Source organism: Saccopteryx leptura, chromosome 10 (assembly GCF_036850995.1).
Source record: "Saccopteryx leptura isolate mSacLep1 chromosome 10, mSacLep1_pri_phased_curated, whole genome shotgun sequence".
NCBI classification, from domain to species: Eukaryota; Metazoa; Chordata; class Mammalia; order Chiroptera; family Emballonuridae; genus Saccopteryx; species Saccopteryx leptura.
Window position 1 is genome coordinate 44,524,772 of NC_089512.1, and position 20,402 is coordinate 44,545,173.

General features: G+C 36.5%; 1 protein-coding gene across 1 annotated transcript in view; it reads left to right on the top strand.

Moving 5' to 3' along the window:
• Positions 1 to 20,402, top strand: part of SLC25A36 (solute carrier family 25 member 36) — a 45,812-nt gene that overhangs the window by 21,742 nt on the left and 3,668 nt on the right. The window contains exons 3-6 of the mRNA XM_066351870.1: positions 3,280 to 3,357; positions 6,009 to 6,109; positions 13,533 to 13,599; positions 17,687 to 17,976. Coding sequence (XP_066207967.1) covers positions 3,280 to 3,357; positions 6,009 to 6,109; positions 13,533 to 13,599; positions 17,687 to 17,976 — 536 coding nt within the window. The remainder of the gene's footprint in view (positions 1 to 3,279; positions 3,358 to 6,008; positions 6,110 to 13,532; positions 13,600 to 17,686; positions 17,977 to 20,402) is intronic.

A 20,402-nucleotide genomic window follows, 5' to 3' on the forward strand; every position in this document is an offset into this window, starting at 1 on the left:
TGGCTGGGAATCGAACCTGGGACTTACACAAGCCGGGTTGGTGCTCTACCGCTGAGCCAACCGGCCAGGGCCAATGATAAAGTATTTTAATGTGATTTTGACATTTATTACCTCCAATTACCTCTCCTTAAAAGTTCCTTTGACCTTTGTAACAATATTTTTTATTCTGTTGTTCTGTTTTTCAATCAGAGGAACTATAGGACCCTCTGGCCTCTGCTTTACTTTCTTACTTTTTCAGGACCTCTTATGTAAGTCAGTTTGAGATGTCTCACCTGTTATTAGTATACAGGTGACTTTCCAGTCTTCACTCTCTTGCCCTAGCATCTCTTCGCTCTCATTTTCATTGTTCTCTTCTTAGAGACTGTTTCATGGCTACTGCTGCTGCTTAGCGCCTAAGGCAGAGGCCATAGAGCCATACTTAGTGCCCTGTGCCAACTTGCTCCAATGAAGCCATTGCTGTAGGAGTAGAAGAGAGACGGAGAAAAAGAGAGGGGGGGGGGAGCGAGAGGGGGAGGGCTGGAAAAGCAGATGGGTGCTTCTAAGTTTTCAAGGCTCATCCATGTTGTAACAAGGTAGATATTTGGGTTGTTTCCAGTTTTGGGGTGTTATGAATACTGCCACTATAGGGACATAGGTTTTCATTTCTCTTGGGGATATCCTAGGAATGGAATTGCTGAGTTGTGTGTTAATTTTATATTTAACCATTTTGAGAGACTGCCAAGCTGTTGCCCAAAGTGGCTACATTATTTTGCATTCCCAAGGCTAATGAATGAGATTTTCAATTTTTGCAAACCCTCATCAACTCTTGTTTTATGCCTCTTATAGTATAGCCATCCTAGTGAGTATGGAGTGTTTCTTGGCTTCTTAACCAGGAACTTTAGGAATCCCCTTGGGCTCTTTTTAGTTTATGTGGTTCATGGATGCGCTACAAGAGTTCCATAAATTAGATGAAATTGTATGCAAAACTATATTTGCAAATGTGTATTTTTTTGTTTGTCATTTTTTTGGACAGAGGAAGAGAGAGAATCAGAGAGAGAGACAGACAGGAGGGGAGAGAAATGAGAAGCATCAATTCTTCGTTGCAGTACCTTAGTTGTTCATTGATTGCTTTCTCATATGTGCTGTGACGGGGTGGGGGGGAGGGCTCCAGCAGAGCAAGTAACCCCTTGCTCAAGCCAACGACCTTGGGCTTCAGTACATATCGACCTTTGGGCTCAAGCCAGCGATCATGGGATTATGTCTGTGATCTCATGCTCAAGCCAGTGACCTCAGGCTTTCAAACCTGTCCCAGTCCAAGGCTCTATCCATTGTGCCACCTCCTGGTCAGGCCAAATGTGTGTTTTTATAGAAGGATATGTACCTTCCTTAATTGCTCAAGGGCACTTGTGATACAGAAAGGGCTAACGGGCTAATAAACACTGAACCTTCAAATGTGCTCTATAATTTGTCATTCTTAACTCTGCTTCTGTCTAATCCAGTTTTATCAAAACTGGTTCTGTATCAGGGCGTTGTCAGTCCTGGATGCATGAGAAAAATGCAAATTGCTGAGTATTCTCTTATACCTACTGAATCCGAATATTTTTAGGTTGGGATTAGAGAAATCTGCATTTTAAACAAGTGCTTACTGTGAGCTAGGCATTCTTAATCCTTTATATATTAACTTATTTATTCCTCACAGTAACCCAAAAGAAAAGAGAGTACTGTTTTTCTCTGTGTGCTGCTGATGAAAATAAGGATAAGAGAAAAGTTATTTTATGTTTTCACAGCTAGTCAGTTACCAAAATTGGGCTTCATATTGAGAAGTGTTGCCTCACAACTCAGATTCTTAATTAATTATATTCAGTTGCCTTTCAAAACATCATTGTTTTTTGTTGTTGATTTTAGAGAGAAAGGGAGGGAGACAGACAGAAACATCAATCTGTTCTTGTATGTGCCCTGACCAGGGATCAAACCTGCAAACCTCTGCATATCAGGATGATACTCCAATCAACGAAGCTCTCTGGCCAGGGCAAGACATCATTCTTAAGCATACAGGTGTTTGGGAAGCACTGGCCCAGTCTGTAAACTCTAAGCTAAAATACTTACTCTTTCTCAATCTCTGCTGCTTCTCACCTCCAAAACTTAACTTAATAGCTCGCCCTTAGAAAGCCTTCCTTGACTTAGACATGCATCTGTTCCTTTCCCTACTGGGCATAATGTATCTAGCTTGTATAGTATTTGTTTATTAATACGGTCTGTTAAATTATTTGTTTCAACATAATTTTTTCCCCACAATTAGACAGCAGATTTCTCAATAGCAAGGGCCTCACCCTCTCTTTTCTATCTTTTTACTCTGCTGAGTCCTTACATTCAATATAGTACATGTAAAGTATTCTGTATAGTAAATGTTAACTGAGCAGGGGAGAAATGGTAGCAGGCCAAACATTTAGTACCCTCGAGGATGTTAGATTCTGCCGTGCATTTCACTGGAATGGTTGGATGGGATAATGCTGCCCTACTGAGAGGTTGTCCAGTATCGAGAAAAGGACCTTAAATACCAGGTGGGAGCTACATTTCTAATTGGAGATTGAATTTGCTGGTAAAGATAGTAAAATGGAGGAGTTTGAAGATAGAAGTAGCATAACAACATGAAAATAAATGTGAAAACTCTATTGTTGTATCTTTAAAACTTTTAGGCAGTAATTTAAATGAAGTTCTTTTTATTATCACTAGTAAATCTGTTATCAATCTTCAGTAACTTATGCTGTGTCAAAAAAACACCAATATTCTTTGCTTTTTTGCTCAGAGAGAGAGACAGGAAGGGAGAGAGAGAAGCTTCAACTTGTAGTTTTGTCATTTTAGTTGTTCACTGATTGCTTCTCAGTCAATGAACCTTGACAGGGTGGGGTGCTCAAGCTGAGTCAGTGACCCCTTGATCAAGCCAGCAACCTTGGGCTTCAAGCCAGTGACCTTGAAATCATGTTGATGATCCTGCACTCAGGCCAGCTACCCCATGCTCAAGCCAGATGAGCCCATGCTGAAGTTGGATGACCATGATCCCACACTCAAGGCAGGGACCTTGGTGTCTTGAACCTGGGTCTGCAGCGTCCCAGGTTGATGCTCTATTCGCTGCACCACCACTGGTCAGGCTAAAAAAAACCATGTTCTTAAGTGAGGAACACTGACCAGAGGCACATAATATGTTATAGTACAAACATGGGATTTAGACTGTAAGTTTGCTATATAAATAAAGTACAAGACTGAAAAATATTCCTTTCTAAATAACACTTTATTTTTCAGGGTGATCTTGGAAAAAGAAGGACCTCGTTCCTTGTTTAGAGGATTAGGCCCCAATTTAGTGGGGGTGGCTCCTTCCAGGTAAAAAAAATAAGCAAAATTGTCTCAATTATTTCTTTTTTCAAGCTTAATAAGGGGAGATGCTGAAGTCAAGGTAGTAAGGATAAAGAACTGGTGTAACAAACAGGTGTCAGTAAGCCTCAAAAGGATGGGCAGGTTGTACCATGTGGAGGTGCAAAGGAACTCCTAGTGAGATCTTTGTGACGTCGTTTTTGCACCAGGTTTAAAAGGCAAAGAACAAACTCAAGTAGCTAGCAGAAAGAAAGGGGAACACCTGAATCTCTAAACTAACCCTTTTTTTTGGTCTAGGGGACAAGCTAAACAGAATGGTTTCAGTCCCTATTAAAGAAACCAAAAAGGCTTAATACATTAATTTGACATTTTTCTCTGATACATTTTTTTTTTTTTTTTTTCTGAAGCTGGAATCGGGGAGAGACAGTCAGACAGACTCCCGCATGCACCCGACCGGGATCCACCCGGCACGCCCACCAGGGGCGATGCTCTGCCCACCAGGGGGTGATGCTCTGCCCCTCCGGGGGGTCGCTCTGCTGCGACCAGAGCCACTCTAGCACCTGGGGCAGAGGCCAAGTAGCCATCCCCAGCGCCCGGGCCATCTTTGCTCCAATGGAGCCTTGGCTGCGGGAGGGGAAGAGAGAGACAGAGAGGAAGGAGGGGGGTGGGGGTGGAGAAGCAAATGGGCGCTTCTCCTTATGTGCCCTGGCCGGGAATCGAACCTGGGTCCCCCGCACGCCAGGCCGATGCTCTACCGCTGAGCCAACCGGCCAGGGCCTCTGATACATTTTTATCTTAGATTGACTTCTTCCATGATAGGACGCTGCAAATTTCACATTCAGAGTGAAAATCCATGCCCAGTCTCTGTGTCCAAACAGTGTATCAGATCCATGTCTCATTTATTGGTTTTCAACTTTTTATGGGCTATTTTTTCTCTTAAAAAGTTACCAAAAATGTCATCCTTATTGTTTATTTTTTATTATTATAAAGACAAAAAATGTAGAGTGTAAGCGTGGCATGCCACCTTCAACACCTCCCCTTTCTCACCCCGTGCACTTTCCTGAATGTTCACGCTTCTTCCATGAAACCATTATTGATAAACAGTTTGCTCTATAGTCTTTCATTAATTTTTCTGTCCTGTCATGTACATAAAATGTGTAATCTGTAGACTTATTATCATATACATAAATTAAATCACATTAAAAACATTTCACCCAATTTGTCCTTTGAAGCCTTTTTCCATGAAAATATGTAGTTTTTAAAAAATTGCACAGTATGACTATTCCATCATTAGTAAGCATTTTTTATTATTAAACTTTTAGATTTATTTCCAGATTTTCGCTGTGAAAAACAAGGGTTTTGTGAACTTCCTGTACCTTTATCTTTGAGTATTTAAATTAGCATATTTCTTTACGATACTTACCTAAAAGTAGAATTTCTGGATAAAAGGATATATGCACATTTAATATTAATGAATTTCACTTATCTGCCTTATGAAAAGGCATTTAATATTTTTATTCTCAAATGTGTTGCTTTTTATACATGTATTACCAGTGTTGTCTACTGTTTCTGTGTTTTACTATATACTTGCCACATAGACTAAACATGATTTTTCGCTGTTTTAATACATATTTGTGTAATTTTGGGTGCAGTCACACACTTTTTGCAATTATTTCTCTCTTTTGTGAATTTCATATTATATTCCTTGCTCGTTTTTGCATTAGGATGTCTTTTGTCTTATTGACTTCTAGGAATGCACTGTGTATTCCTCTTCACAATTTGGCATCAATAAATGTATCCTGTTTTTTTCCTTTTTTATAAAACAATGTTTTGTTTTAAATTTATTAGCCCCCTCCCCTTTTTTATAGGCACATTTAAAACACAACAGTGAGACTCCCCATTTGTACTTGTTTGTCTACTCTGTCCCTCATTAGACAGATAGGATTGTTGGGAGATAACAGGATATTTGATACAGTAAGCAGCTAATTGAGTGCCTGGAAAGCTAAGCAATGAGGAGGTAGTTGGGGTGAGTAAAGTCACAGTCAAAAAGTCAAATTTGCAAATTTAATGGAATGTTCACAAATGTTGGAAACATCATCTGACTCAGTAGTGCTGATTTAGTTTGGAATTGTGTCTAAGGATTGTTGAACTAATCTGAAAATAGTATAGATTAGACTATACCACAGTATCTCAAAATTGTTTAACATATAGTTTGATCAGTTGGGTTAGTTGTAATCTTTCTCTCCACACCCACCTCCCCAAAATATATATGTATATATTTGTAAGTGCTCATAGCATATTTCCTTAATTCAAGTGTACTTAATTTAGCCTTAGTGTTACATAAGCCTTCTAGCCTCATTCATGTGTTTTCAAATTTTTACACAAATGTTTTCAGTTATAATTAGTTGTTCTCAGAGTGTTGAAGTGGGTGTGAAGGAGGTGTCTCCTTAAGGAACTTTACATTTGAGTTTGTCTTTTTCTTAATGAATCAAAGATACATTAGGTCTTCTTGGGAAACTGTAAATTAACCTGATGTTACATGAGCATGTAGCTAAGATTTTATGTTTAAATTTCTGTACTCTAAAATTATAAAGATTAGTTTACATGTCATTTAAATCTTATGAACATGCTTATTGATAAAATTTAAATCTTTATTTTAGAGCAATATACTTTGCTGCTTATTCAAACTGCAAGGAAAAGTTGAATGGTATATTTGACCCTGATTCTACCCAGGTACACATGATTTCAGCTGCAATGGCAGGTATGAATATATAATAAAAAACAAAAACCTTTCTGAAACCTAGAGACTTAATACTGAATTATGATGAATTGAAATTGTAAAGTTAAGACGATGTGCTTCTCATTAATTGGCATCCATGAACATGATTTTTACACTTGCCAGTATGCAATAAATTTGATCAGGAGGTATATGTAAGAGCTGTTGTCAATTGGCGTTTTGTAATTAGGAGTTTGTGATAGCAAGCAGTAACAATATTTTACATTGCCTTGTGTAGTTTACTGGTTAGTGATCACTTTAAACAGTTTTAAGAAACCAGCTGTAATCACATGATCAGTGAGTTATGGAGCTGTAATTTATTCTTCTCTCCTCAGTTTCTGTTAGTGCCTTTTCCTTTTTGCTGCATGTTTTGGCTTCTGTCTGAAATGTGCTGGCAGTTCTTGGTAAAGTATTCATTTTGTCCTGTGCTCAAATGCTGAAATTTTTTTGTGTGAGGTATTACTGATAACTCAGTTTCTGTAATGTATGTATTTTGAAAAGTATGTTTAGCACTTGATGTAAATCACACTGGATGGCACTTGAAATTTAGGCACTGGCTGTGTGTACATGCTTGCTATAGAAATGTTTCCAGGAATTCTTCTTTCATCACTGAGTATATATGATTCTGAATGGAAACAACCAATCCTGGGCTGCTCTCTGCCCTGCCTTAAAGATAAACTGGTAGTTTGGTTTGACCATTCTGGTTCTGGAATCATTTTTTGCTATGCATGTTAGACAAAGCCATGACCTTTAGTTCTCATTAGAAAATTCTCTACAGTTTTCTGAGATTTGCTGCAAATTGAATAATACCTTGCATTTCCAAATTATACTATGACTTTATAAAGCAAATTATATCTACATTCTTCACTTGTTAATCAGTTAATTGTCAGATATGTGCTTAACAAATACCTTAAACTGTTAACCATTTTCTGTTTAGAAATAAATTGGATCAATTTGAACTACATATTTAACAAACTAAGTGTAAGTTTGAAATATGAATTTATGAAAGATCAATGCCATAGAGTAAGTCTAGCATATGCCCTACAAAGCATTTTCAAGCCTTTTTATAGTTAATAATTGTTGACTAACTCGTTGAAGTTTTAAAGCTGGAAGGTAAAACCTTAAAAGATCAAGGTGGTGAAGTACTCTTAATTACCGATGTGGAGAGATCTTGGGCACATTATTTATGTGAACCAGCATTACCTTATCCTTAGACTAAGTAGGTTGCTCTACATAGTTTTGGATCTTGAGCATCAGTTCTTCATTACCTTAGATGTCATCTTAGTTACAACTAGAGTTATTTTTTAATGTGCTTTTTACAGATGTTAAATGCCAATAGATATGGTTTTTCTTTCGCACATTCAGTCTATAAAAGCTAAAAGTTAGTAGCTAATTTCAAACTATATCATCTTTAAGATATATTTAGATATTTCTGGATTACCAGTTTTTAAACATTTTTGGGTTTTGACCCCTGAAAATTATAAAGAAATGATAATTTTTTTTTCTGAAAGAATTAAAATCAAGTAGATGAGCAATCATTTTAAAGTGGAGGATAGTTGTTATATATTCAGTATTGCAGAATATCTTAATTTTCACTGGCACATTTTTTTTCATTAAAATATTTTATCAGACTTTATTATATTTGTATTGCTGCAAAGAATTTCAGTGAAATTATTTTGCACTTTTTTTTCCCAAATGTGTACCAGTGTTAACTTTTTAAAATCTAAACATTGATACTATTTCCCAACTTGAGTTATTTGAATTTTGGTTAGTTGATTATCTTATACTTGTTCAGAGATGATTGCACTATATACTTGCTGTGTAATTTGAAAATACTTCAGTTTATTTGCAGTTACATTTTTTCTAAGAATTGTGCTTTCAGGGTTTTCTTTCACTGTTTATGAGCATTAACATTTAGCTTTGCAGTTTTTATACATAACTAAATGGTTGGAGAGACTGAATGGTCCTATGCAGACTCATTGGGGTAGCCTTTTGCCCCCTTATTCTTGAAATAATTCAGACCAAATCTCTCTGGTTTCTCTTCAGGATCATTTTTAGAGGTCTTATAAATATGAATTGGGGTGCAAAGTGCTTAGAGGCGGTCATGTGAAAAATTGTTTTTTAACTATTTAAAAAAATGCTAACCTTGTCACTTTAATATAAAAAACACTAAAGGTGGTCTGATATTGCTTGCTATATTTTGCCACATCAAGCGGCACACATTAAGGATTTTTAATAATATACCTTGTACATAATTTTTATTTCAAGTAACCTCTCATGTAGTTGCATTTTATACGTATAAACTATACTATAGTGTTACGATACTAGATCCTTTTAAAAAGGACAGTTTGAAGTGGATCGTATTTTCATTTGTTTTAGTATTTCAAGGGAATACAAAAGAATTTGTGAACCTCTAAATTTGAGCTCTAAATTTACATGCACTTACAAATTTTTTCAATTATGAGACTATTTAATCAAATTAAATAATGTTAACACTTTGTGTTTTACCTGGCCTTTACCCCCCCTTGTGACCTTTTTCAGACTAACTGAAACATAGCTATTGAAGATATTTGTTTGTTGAGAGTTTTTGTGGGTTTTTCTATAAATAAACTTGCATATCCCTCTATACACCTACACACAACTGTATACAAAAAAATACAACTAAGTTTTTTTTAATAGTAATTCCTAATTTTTAAAAGTTTTTATCTGGAATATATATATATATATATTAATATACAGCATTACAGATTTAAAAGAAATGACCTTTAATTTTTTTTGTATTATATATATATTCAATTTTTAAAATACTTATAATTGTTTAACATTTATTACATACCCAGTACGTTTTATTTGCTTATTAGCATTCACTGTTATTTTTCAAGATATATTTTTCTGTTTGGCTTAGTTTATTATTAAAAAAAGGTTAAGTTTTTGAGTAAAAATTTAATGATTTTGTCTTGCATATATAAAATATTTTTTAAAATACTTTATTTGTCCATGGCAATTCATTCAGCCAATTGATGGTTGGACAGATGTTTTGTGTGTTTGTGTGTAAACATTCTTCCTGTTTTTTGTTTTGTAGAACACAAGAAATTAAATACAAAATAACCCAAAATATTCCATAAAAATGGATGTGCACTATTACTGGCCATAGTGCAAAAGGTGAAAGGTACTACTGTAGCAACATATACTGTACTTTATTTCATTAAAAAAAATTATATATAGTTACAAGACAGAGTTACTTGAATATTGTTTTTTTGTTTTTGTTTTTTTAAGATTTACTAAGTAGGCTGATTGATATGATTTCAATTTTGATAATGGTAGGAAATGGGATATGATAATTTCCTACAAATATTTTCTTAGATTCCCTTTTGGCAAGGTTAGCATTTTTTCCTTTAAGGCAAAATTGGTCTTTTAGGTAAGTATTTGGACTCTGAAACTGCTGCAGATGGCAGAATTTTTCAGTACTCGGTTCATTTAAAAAAAAAAATTATGGCCCATTCTAATATTCCTTTTTTTTTTTTTTAACTTAAAACTTTCAAAAAAAGTTAGATCTCACCGTAAATATTTCTCAAATCCTTCCAATGGGATTCATTTTGTACACATGTTTCTGATGAGGTCACTGCTTGTTGTTATGATACAGAAAAGCCTGTGTCTATTTTAGGCATTTACTGTACATTTCTCCCGAGAAAAGAGTGAGATCGTGTCATCTCATGCTCCCCATCCGCAGGTCACTTCCTGTAGAAATATGGACTAACTTAAACCTCGTGAGTACTGATCTGAGCATCTCTTGCAGCCTCTAGTTATAAGAAACACCCCCCTGGGAATTTATAGTAGCTGTGGAATTAATAGAAGGTGGGAAATGAACTTGTATTTCCGGAATTTGTGTGTGTGTTACTTGAGTATTTTATAAAACTTTAATTCTGATCCCTTTAAAATATTCCTTCTAGAAGGGCAAAAGGGGTAACTTTCAATCATGCAATAAAAGCCCAGGGTCCTCAGGTTGGCTATAATAGCTTTGACCACTAAAGAATTTGAAAATAGTGTTTACGTAATGTATATATATAGTTGTAACTGGTAACATAGCATTCTGCAACTTTTAGGAACAATAGTTCTATTTGCTTAGCTTAACATTTCAAAAGTCTAATACAGTGCTTTCTATTCTCCTGTCTGTTGATACTTGGCTTTTTTTCCAACTCTTTTGTGAAAACATTGATCTGAATCCTTACCATTACTTTCCAAATAAATGCAGGATAAGAATATATAGGATCTTACCTGTTTTAGATTTAATTACTTTTTTTTAGTAGTGTTAACACATTTCCCTTAGAAAGTTAGGTAGGCTTTGTTTTTACAAAGAAGTTAATTGAAATGAAATATACAAAAAATGCAATACTACAGGTATCACTCACTTAATGAAATAGACATTTTCAGCTAGTTTACTATAAGTAGGATTTCTGTTAATCTGGTTTTTAATAAGTTTATGTCAGTGATTTTCAACTTCTGTACCACAAGAATTTTTAAAACGTAATACCTGGCCTCTTTTCCCTCAGATTGTTGAATAAAAAAATGACAACAGCCAGTGCAACAGTAGCTGTCCAGTGTGAATGAATAAAAATTATACTTATATTTTTGGTCAGAGTGGCAAAAATATATTTCTTAGTGTGCCACAGAATTTTAGTAATTAGTTTATGTGTGCCATGAGATGAAAAAGGTTGAAAATCTCTGGTTTATGTCATCAAATGGAGTCTCAGATGAAGCACAGCATTTAAAATTGTGGTCTTAAAAAACTTTCTACTAAAATACTAACCACACTAATAACAATATGACCAATATACTGCCACTTTGCTTTAACTGCCTATGAAGCAAAATTAATTCTTAACCTCAAATAGATCCTTCATATACCTCTAAGTCAGTTTTCATGTTTAACAAGGTACTCAGAATATTACTCTGAATAATACAAAATGCCAAAATAAAAAGTAATTAGAAATTTCTGAATTTCAGGGGTACCATTTCCAATATCTTTGTGTATACTTACCTTAGGAAATTAGGAAGATTGTTTTGCTTTGGCTGTGTGTCCACTTTAAATTGCCTTACCATATGTAATTCTAAATTAGTGATAGATTTTTGTTTCTTCCCACTTTTTTCATTTCTTGAATTAATAGATTATACTCTCAGATTTAATTACCCTCATAATGTCTACCTAGTTTATTGGAGCATCTTTGGTAAGATAAAGACCAACAGCTTGTAAATTATGTCAATTCTTTAACCGAATGGTCTGCTGTCAGTCAGGCTGGTGTCTTTATTAAGAGCTAACCTACTGGGAGAGCTGACCCAAAGCAGCTGTAGTCAGCACAGGTCACTGATAATAACGTTATATCGGGAGTAGGTGATATTTCCTCACCTAAGTTTTAATGTGTTCTGTGCCATAGCTTAATTTTTGTCTGGAAATGAATTTTAGTTAAGTGAGAAATACCTGTTGTTTGCTTCCTCTCATTGTTTAATATGCACAGAGAATAATTAAAATGATAACTTACGGGTATTTTGAAATTTCATTTTTAATATAAATATTTATTGTAATATTTTATAAAGTTTACATATCTGGGTTTTTTCAGCCTCTCTTTGAGGAATTCTGTGACTTGGAAGAGTATTAAGCTTTGGGAACTAACCTTATATTTTTAGAATTAGAACATAAGTATTTTTTAAATACTTTGGTGCTTATCTTTTTTTCAAATAAAGTATAATAAATCGAATGAGATTTTTACCTAGACAGGCTGTGGTTTTTTGTTTTTGTTTTTTGTTTTTAGTTTAATATAAGAATTCCCTGGTTTAGCCTTTCAAATTTTAATAAAACATTTTTTAAAATTTCCATAGAATAATTAAAACCATTGTGAGTAATGTAGACAGTTTTGTTGGTTTGACTATTTAGAGGCTTTTTGCTAATAAACCCCTAATGTTGTACATACATTTACTATTAAAATTTAATTTTAAAAATAAAGAATTATTAAATTAAGGATATGACCAGAATGCTGATGTCTGGTTCATATTAGCTTTAAAATAAAATTTGAATGAGTTTAAGAGAAGAAAATATATACTCTGTAACTTTATTCTCAATTAAAGTAGGCCATGCAAGAGAAATCTTTTCCAAATAAAATATTTGAACTGACCTGACAGTTTTATATTTTTCTTCTCCTTTCTGTTACCAGAATATGTGCATGAAAACCTATATAATTTTTATTATTTAGGACTGATACTTACAAAATTATTGGTCCCATTTTAGTTTTATACATATGTATGTAGTATTAAAAGCACTTATAAGAAAAAGGAGACTGGTTTACCCCACTACAAGATTATTAAAGGAGTTACCAAATCAAACTTCTATTTCATTTATCTTGCTTGGTTGATAGATTCAGTTTGAGCAACACTTTGTGAAACATCTGGCCATGTCTACAGTGTTAAAGAAGTGGGTGGGTTAGGCCGTAAAATTTGAGTTAGCTAATTATCTGAATTAGAAAGGAAAACAATTTCATTTTGTATATGATTTAGTAAAATTATTTTGCATTTATCCCTAATCTGCACCATAGCATTTTTGTTTCTGAAGGTACTTTACTCATATTAAATGTGCTGGTTATAGAATACCTTTCTAAAAATAATGTGCTTGACTTTCTAGTATTTTGATAGAAAGTATGACTTCAGTTTTAAAGTAAATTAGAGTACCTCTACCCTGAGTTTCTTCAGTGTCTATAAAAGTGAGGGAGAAGTTCCCATTTATAACTTTGAACTTTCGAGTTTTTTATGTATTTAAGTGGATAAACAATAAATTTGTCCTATTAATCCTAACAGAAACATTACCTCTTTGATACCATTATTTTATAATAGTATTAAGTATATGTTTATATAAAGTATTCATAAGGCCAAACAACAATCCTTTCTGTTATACAGTCAGCTTAAGATCGAATATTGGTAAATGCTGACATATAGAATCCATTTTGAACATAGTGGTTTGTGATGTTAGTTGGACCTCAAGTAGTGGTTGTAGAGTTTGCATGCTAAGAAGCTATAGAATACACAAAATTTGTGTAGGATGATCTATAGAAATGGGTTTCTGAATTTAATAAGTGAGTAGAGGGCATCCCAGAGGATATCCTGAATATGTTGGGAGAAGACTTTATATGTAGTCAGATTTCACTCTTAAAAGATTATCTTTTAGCTGTTATAGTCAGAATTTGAAAATGTAGATTGGAAATAAAACAAATTATGTTTGTATGGATTTATAAAATAAAAGGTGTTAAAGCATATATCAGTTAATATTTTAAATATCTATATAATATAGACTTACATAATTTAAAAAACCTTAAAGTTAATACTGTATTCATTTTTACCAGAGTTCATTTTAAACATGTTTGTTTAGGTTTTACCGCAATCACAGCAACCAACCCCATTTGGCTTGTAAAGACTCGGTTACAGCTTGATGCAAGGTATGTTATATCATTAAAACAAAATTATTAAACTTGGTTTCAACTAATTTTTTTTTCCTTTTTTTTTTTTAATTTTAGAAGAGAAGTAGAGAGACAGACTCCCACATGTCCCCTCAGCCAGGATCCACCCGGCAAGCCCAGTAGGGGGCGATGCTTTGCCCATTTGGGGCTGTTGCTCTAAGGAGGCCACAGAGCCATCCTCAGTGCCCAAAGCCAACTCAGTCGAACCAATCAAGCCATGACTATGGGAGGAGAAGAGAGAGAAGGAAGAGGGGGAGGGATACAGAAGCAGATGATTGCTTCTCCTGTGTGCCCTGACCAGAATTGAACCCAGGACATCCACATGCTGGGCCAATGCTCTACTGCTGAGCCAACTGGCTGGCCAGGGCTTCAACTAATTTTTTTCTATAAATTTGTGAGATTTCAGTGTCTTCTCTTTTGCTGCTGAATTGTTTTGTTTTAGAACCTTGGGTCTACCATCATAAGCGAAAGTGATACAGTATTTGGCAGTCTGAGAGTTCTCAGGGAAGAGCATGTATTATCTGTTGTGTTTTTATTTTATTTTTTTTTGTATTTTTCTGAAGCTGGAAACGGAGAGAGACAGTCAGACAGACTCCCGCATGCGCCCGACCAGGATCCACCCGGCACGCCCACCAGGGGGCGATGCTCTGCCCCTCTGGGGTGTCGCTCTGCCGCGACCAGAGCCACTCTAGCGCCTGAGGAAGAGGCTACAGAGCCATCCCCAGCGCCCGGGCCATCTTTGCTCCAATGGAGCCTTGGCTGCGGGAGGGGAAGAGAGAGACAGAGAGGAAGGAGGTGGGGGGGTGGAGAAGCAAATGGGCACTTCTCCTATGTGCCCTGGCCGGGAATCGAACCCGGGTCCCCCGCACGCCAGGCTGACGCTCTACCGCTGAGCCAACCGGCCAGGGCCTGTTGTGTTTTTTAAATAAAAGGAATAAGCCCTGGTCGGTTGGCTCAGTGGTAGAAGAGAGCATCTGCCTAGGATGTTGATGTCCCTGGTTGATTCCTGGCCAGGGCACACGAGAAGCGACCATCTGCTTTTCTATCCCTCCCTCTTCTTCCTCTCTCTCTCTCTCTCTCTCTCTTTCTCTCTCTCTCCCTTTCCCCTTCTCCCTCTCTCCGTATCTCCCTCTCTCCCTCTCCTGTAGCCATGGCTTGACAATTTGAGTGAGTTGGCCTGGTTTGAGCGAGTTGGCCTTGGGCACTGAGGATGGCGCAGTGGCCTCACCTCAGGTGCTAAAAAAAGCTCGTTTGCCAAGCAACAAAGCAAAAGCCCAGATGGGCAGAGCATCGCTCGTAGGGAGCTTGCCGGGTAGATCTCGGTTAGGGTGCATGTGGGAATCTGTTTCTCTCTGCCTCCCGTCCTCTCACTTAATTTGAATGAATGAATGAATGGAAAAGAAAGTAAAGGGAAATATTAACCTAACCCAAGTGCAGTAGTGATATTTTTACTACATAGGTGATTATAATTGGCCACTCAACAGCTAAATAACCCACATGAGACCAGTGGTCCCCAACCCCCAGGCCACAGACCGGTACTGGTCGTAGAGAAAGAATAAATAACTTAAATTATTTCCGTTTTATTTATATTTAAGTCTGAATGATGTTTTATTTTTTTTAAATGACCAGATTTCCTCTGTTACATCCATCTAAGACTCACTCTTGATGCTTGTCTCAGTCACTTGATACATTTATTCGTACCACCCTAAAGGCTGGTCTGTGAAAATAATTTCTGACATTAAACCGATCCGTGCCCCAAAAAAGGTTGGGGACCACTGGTCTAGACCCCTGGCTGGCAAACTGTGGCTCGTGAGCCACATGCGGCTCTTTGGCAGCTTGAGTGTGGCTCTTCCACAAAATACCATGTGCGGGCACTACCTTGATAAGAAATGTACCTACCTATATAGTTTAAGTTTAAAAAATTTGGCTCTCAAAAGAAATTTCAGTTGTTGTACTGTTGATATTTGGCTCTGTTGACTAATGAGTTTGCCGACCACTGGTCTAGACTCTTATCTATTAGGATCATTGCTCAAATTCAGTAACCTTATATACAGAAAGTCCTGGCATGGGATTTTACCCTCCTTTATTCACAGATTTCATCTCTTACCATTGACAACTTTATGGTAGCAAGATCATTCATTTGATAAATCTACATTGAGCAGGCACTGATAGGTTTTAGAGATATTCCTGAAAACAGTGGTCACAACTTTAAATGGAATGATTAAGGAATGTTTTTTTGAGCCCATTTTAAGCAGAGGCAGCAGTCAGTGCAAACCATGTAGGTTCTAAGTTTAGGTCCTCTGGCATGTTCTGGGATCTGAGAAAAAGCCAGAAGTAGTGTAGCTGAGAGTCTTGCCATCTCAACTCCTGTTGGCCTTTAGAAGAGAGGTTGGGGAGAGCTAATACTGTTAAGTAAAGAGATGATCCTCTCTGGTGTCTAATAATAATGTTAACAGTTTTGAAATTGATTTAGCTTTTCAGTCTGGAATAGACTATGCATAACAAATTTCCACTGTTTTTATATTTTAGGGTTTGGGAAGTAGGGTATATCTTATAGACTAAATAAAACTAAGAAATAACAATTACAACTGATTAAATATCTGTTGTATATTGTTTGGAGACTTGAAAAGAAATTCTAATTCTTTCATCTGGAATAATTTTTAATGAAATCCTAAGTGTCGTAGCAAACTCAAAGTTTATTTCTTAAAGCCAAAGATCTGAAAGGTAATAATGGTGGATAAGAGAAACCAAAGGTTAAGCAAGTGTGAGTTGCCAGTCTATATTATACTATTATAAACTATTAGTGGTATTCATCAGTCTGTTATAGGGTGGATTTGTAGGAGATCTAGGAAAAGCATGGCTTAAAATTCTTTAATCTTTTACTTATAATTGTAACATGAGTTAGCACAACTTCTTAGGCTTGGAATGGGAAATAGGATGGGGTTTAGGTAATTGTGAAACATTGATTTAAAGATGCTAATTTAGAACACTGAAGTCAAGAACAGGGCTCATGTTTGTTTGCATGTTACCCTTTGGGACTTGTAGCTCTTTTAACTTCATATGGAAAGAGTGATGACAGAAACTCATTTCAGTTGGTTGCATGGATTATTCAACTAGGAAAGTATTTTTTCAGTGACACTAGTTTAAAACAATCATAAAATTACGTAGTTCATAAAATTGGAGGAATCTGTGGGTTATCAGGTAGGTCACAGTTGTAGATTTTTATGTCAGAAACAGGTTGTGTATAATCTATAAGTAAATCTATTTTTCCTGTGGGTAGCACTTAAACCCATTTCTTATAGATGGGGTTCTATTGGGGGAATCGTAGTGTAAGGTTACAAATATTTTTACAAACTCAAAATTATATGCTTACAAGAATAGATGCTATGCTGCACCCTTAAGTAGTGCACTAAGACCATTTTCTTGGGCCCAGTATTCAGTAAACACTGGATAACTGTAGAGGTCTTCATTCACTACTCAGTACTATACTGAAATGAAAGATAGGAAGTTTGTCTTAAATTCATCCAGTTACTTTTTGAAAAGAACTGGGTGGAGTTGAAAGAATCCCTCGAGTGCACAGAAATCAGATTAATTGTGCTCTCTGCTTCTGTGCTGTGTTGTCATTATTGGTGTCTCAGTCTTTCTTTTTATGTTACTAAATGCTAAAGAAATCTTCTCAACTTAGAACTGGATTTAATATAATGAGTATTTTTTGTTTGTTTTGTTTTAACCTTAAGCTGCAGTCACAGTATATTTGAATTAAAGGATTTTGTTGCTTATCCCTATAATACAAACTTCAGTGAGGACGTGGAAATGAAGACTCATTGCAGTGTATTTCACATTCAGTAAAATAAACTACTTACATGTTATCTATCTAAAATGACAAATTTGGGACAAAAAAATATAAAATCTAAAATGAATGTTTTAAAATTCTGATTTCATTTCTTCATGAGTTAAAAGGGAATCATATTAGAGCGGCATAGTCCTACTATATTTTACTTGCTTTATTTTAAAACTTGTACTAATTTATTTACATTAAAAATATTTTTCTCATTTTGCTTTTCAGGAACCGAGGGGAAAAGCGAATGAGCGCTTTTGAGTGTGTTCGTAAAGTGTATCAGACAGATGGACTCAGAGGGTTTTATAGGGGCATGTCTGCTTCCTATGCTGGCATATCAGAGACTGTTATCCATTTTGTTATTTATGAAAGTATCAAGCAAAAACTACTGGAATATAAGATCGCTTCTACGATGGAAAATGATGACGAGTCTGTAAAAGAAGCCTCAGATTTTGTGGGAATGATGCTAGCTGCAGCCACCTCAAAGACGTGTGCCACAAGTATAGCATACCCACATGGTGAGAGAGGTGGAGGGTTTTTTGGGGGGTGTGCTTTTTTGTTTGTTTTTTTCATGTCTGATTTTTATTCTGGAATGTAAAGCTCTTTTTAACTAAAGTATAGTTGACACACAATATCATATTAGTTTCAGGTGTGTAATATAGTGAGATTTCACATTTATACACTTTACAAAGTGATCAGCAGAAAAAAATCCACTATCCATCTGTCACTGTATAATGTTACTGTGTTATTGACTGTATCCCTCTGATGTACTTTACATCCCTGTGACTTTTCTGTAAATTTGTATCTCTTAATCCCTCACCTTTTTGCCCATACCCCAACTGCCCAAATCTCTGGCAGCTATCAGTTTTTCTGTATCTATGAGTCTGTCTGTTCTGTTTGTTCATTTGTTTAGTTTTTTAAATTCCACACATAAGTAAAATGATAGATAACTTTTCTGACTTAACTTCTCTTAGCATAGTACCCTCTAGGTCTATCCATGTTGTTGCAAATGGCAAGATTTCATTTCTTTTTCATGGCTGAGTAATATTCCAGTGTGTGTGTACACATGCACAGTCCAGAGAAGTTGTGTTTTTACAGGCAATATTCTATTCAGAAATACTGTCCCACTCTAGCCAATAGCCCACTTATTAGAGATTTATAATTTTATGGGTTTCTTTTTTTTTTTTTTTTTTTTTTTTCTGAAGCTGGAAACAGGGAGAGACAGTCTGACAGACTCCCGCATGCGCCCGACCGGGATCCACCCGGCACGCCCACCAGGGGCGACGCTCTGCCCATCCTGGGCGTCGCCATGTTGCGACCAGAGCCACTCTAGCGCCTGAGGCAGAGGCCACAGAGCCATCCCCAGCGCCCGGGCCATCCTTGCTCCAATGGAGCCTCGGCTGCGGGAGGGGAAGAGAGAGACAGAGAGGAAAGCGCGGCGGAGGGGTGGAGAAGCAAATGGGTGCTTCTCCTGTGTGCCCTGGCCGGGAATCGAACCCGGGTCCTCCGCACGCTAGGCGACGCTCTACCGCTGAGCCAACCGGCCAGGGCAATTTTATGGGTTTCACTATAATAAAATATCGTACTTGGAGTTCATCATAATGGGATTAAGTCTGTATAAATAGCGTGAAGCAATATTAATAGATCATTATATGCTATATATACTAGCATGGTGGTGATTAGGCATGAACTCTGGGTCAATTTTAACCCAGAATAAGTCCAGTTCCAGCCAGGTTGGGCAAGTTTGTATTTTTTGTTTCTTTTTTTAAGTATGGATGTAGGTGCTATATGTACTTTCTAGGTACTATAGATTGATTATATACATTATTGCTAATCTACACAAAAATCCTGCGAAGTCTAGGTAAGCTGGAACAGAACCAAGACTGTTCATTTTTAAGAGGAAAACAAGAAATGTTAACATTAAATAACTTGCTCAAGGACATGTAGTAGACTCAGGGATGGAGCTCAAATTTGAATTGAAGTCTGTACTCCCAAAGACCAAGCTATTTCACATTATTTCATGTTGGCAAATAGCTAACATGAAATCACTTAAGCATTGGTCTGCAAGTCCCTATCAGGGGTCGTCAAACTTTTTATAAAAACCGCCCACTTTTGCAGTGCTGGTCAACCTGGTCCCTACCGTGCAACCAAACAGCGCCGCGATTGGCCCATCATGAAAGCTGGAACGCCCACTAGTGGGCGGTAGGGACTAGGTCTACCAGCACTGCAAAAGTGGGCAGTTTTTATAAAAAGTTTGACGACCCCTGGTTGGTTCAAGTTCCCCCCCAGTTACCTGAGGGAAGGCGTGACTTCTTTAGAGAAGTCCTAAAAGGACAATGTCAGCAGCATGCTCTGGTTGCAGCCTGTGGGAGGACTAGCTCAGTGGCCTGCTAGGTGGGAGAGTTTTGGAGTTTTAGCTGTCCTGTCCCTACAAGTGAGATGATATCATTATGAGAAGAGGCATCGTTTATTATAAACAGTATTTTGGAGTGGAGTGTATAAATGGCATGAATTTTTAAGGTAGACATAAGATTTCAAATGTTAACACTTATAGTGGAAATGGCTTTAGGCCATTTTCTTTAGGCCCAAAAAGAGTAGTATGTTGAAGTTTGACAAATAATGAATGTGAAAAGAACAGACTCTTCTGTAGAAAGCTCTGAATTTTTTATCCAGTCTCTACCCTTAATTGTTGAAAAATTCTCACTAGCCCTAATTTTCCTACCTTTTAAAATGAAGAAAAATTACACTAATTATAATTTTTAAGACCCCTTTCAGCTCTAAAATTTTATGATTTTTGTTTAGTTGCTTCCCAGGTGGGGCCTTTTAGCTGGCAGCTTATATTAAACATTTGCAGCCCTGGCAGGTTGGCTCAGTGGTAGAGCGTCGGCCTGGCGTGCAGGAGTCCCGGGTTCGATTCCCGGCCAGGGCACACAGGAGAAGCGCC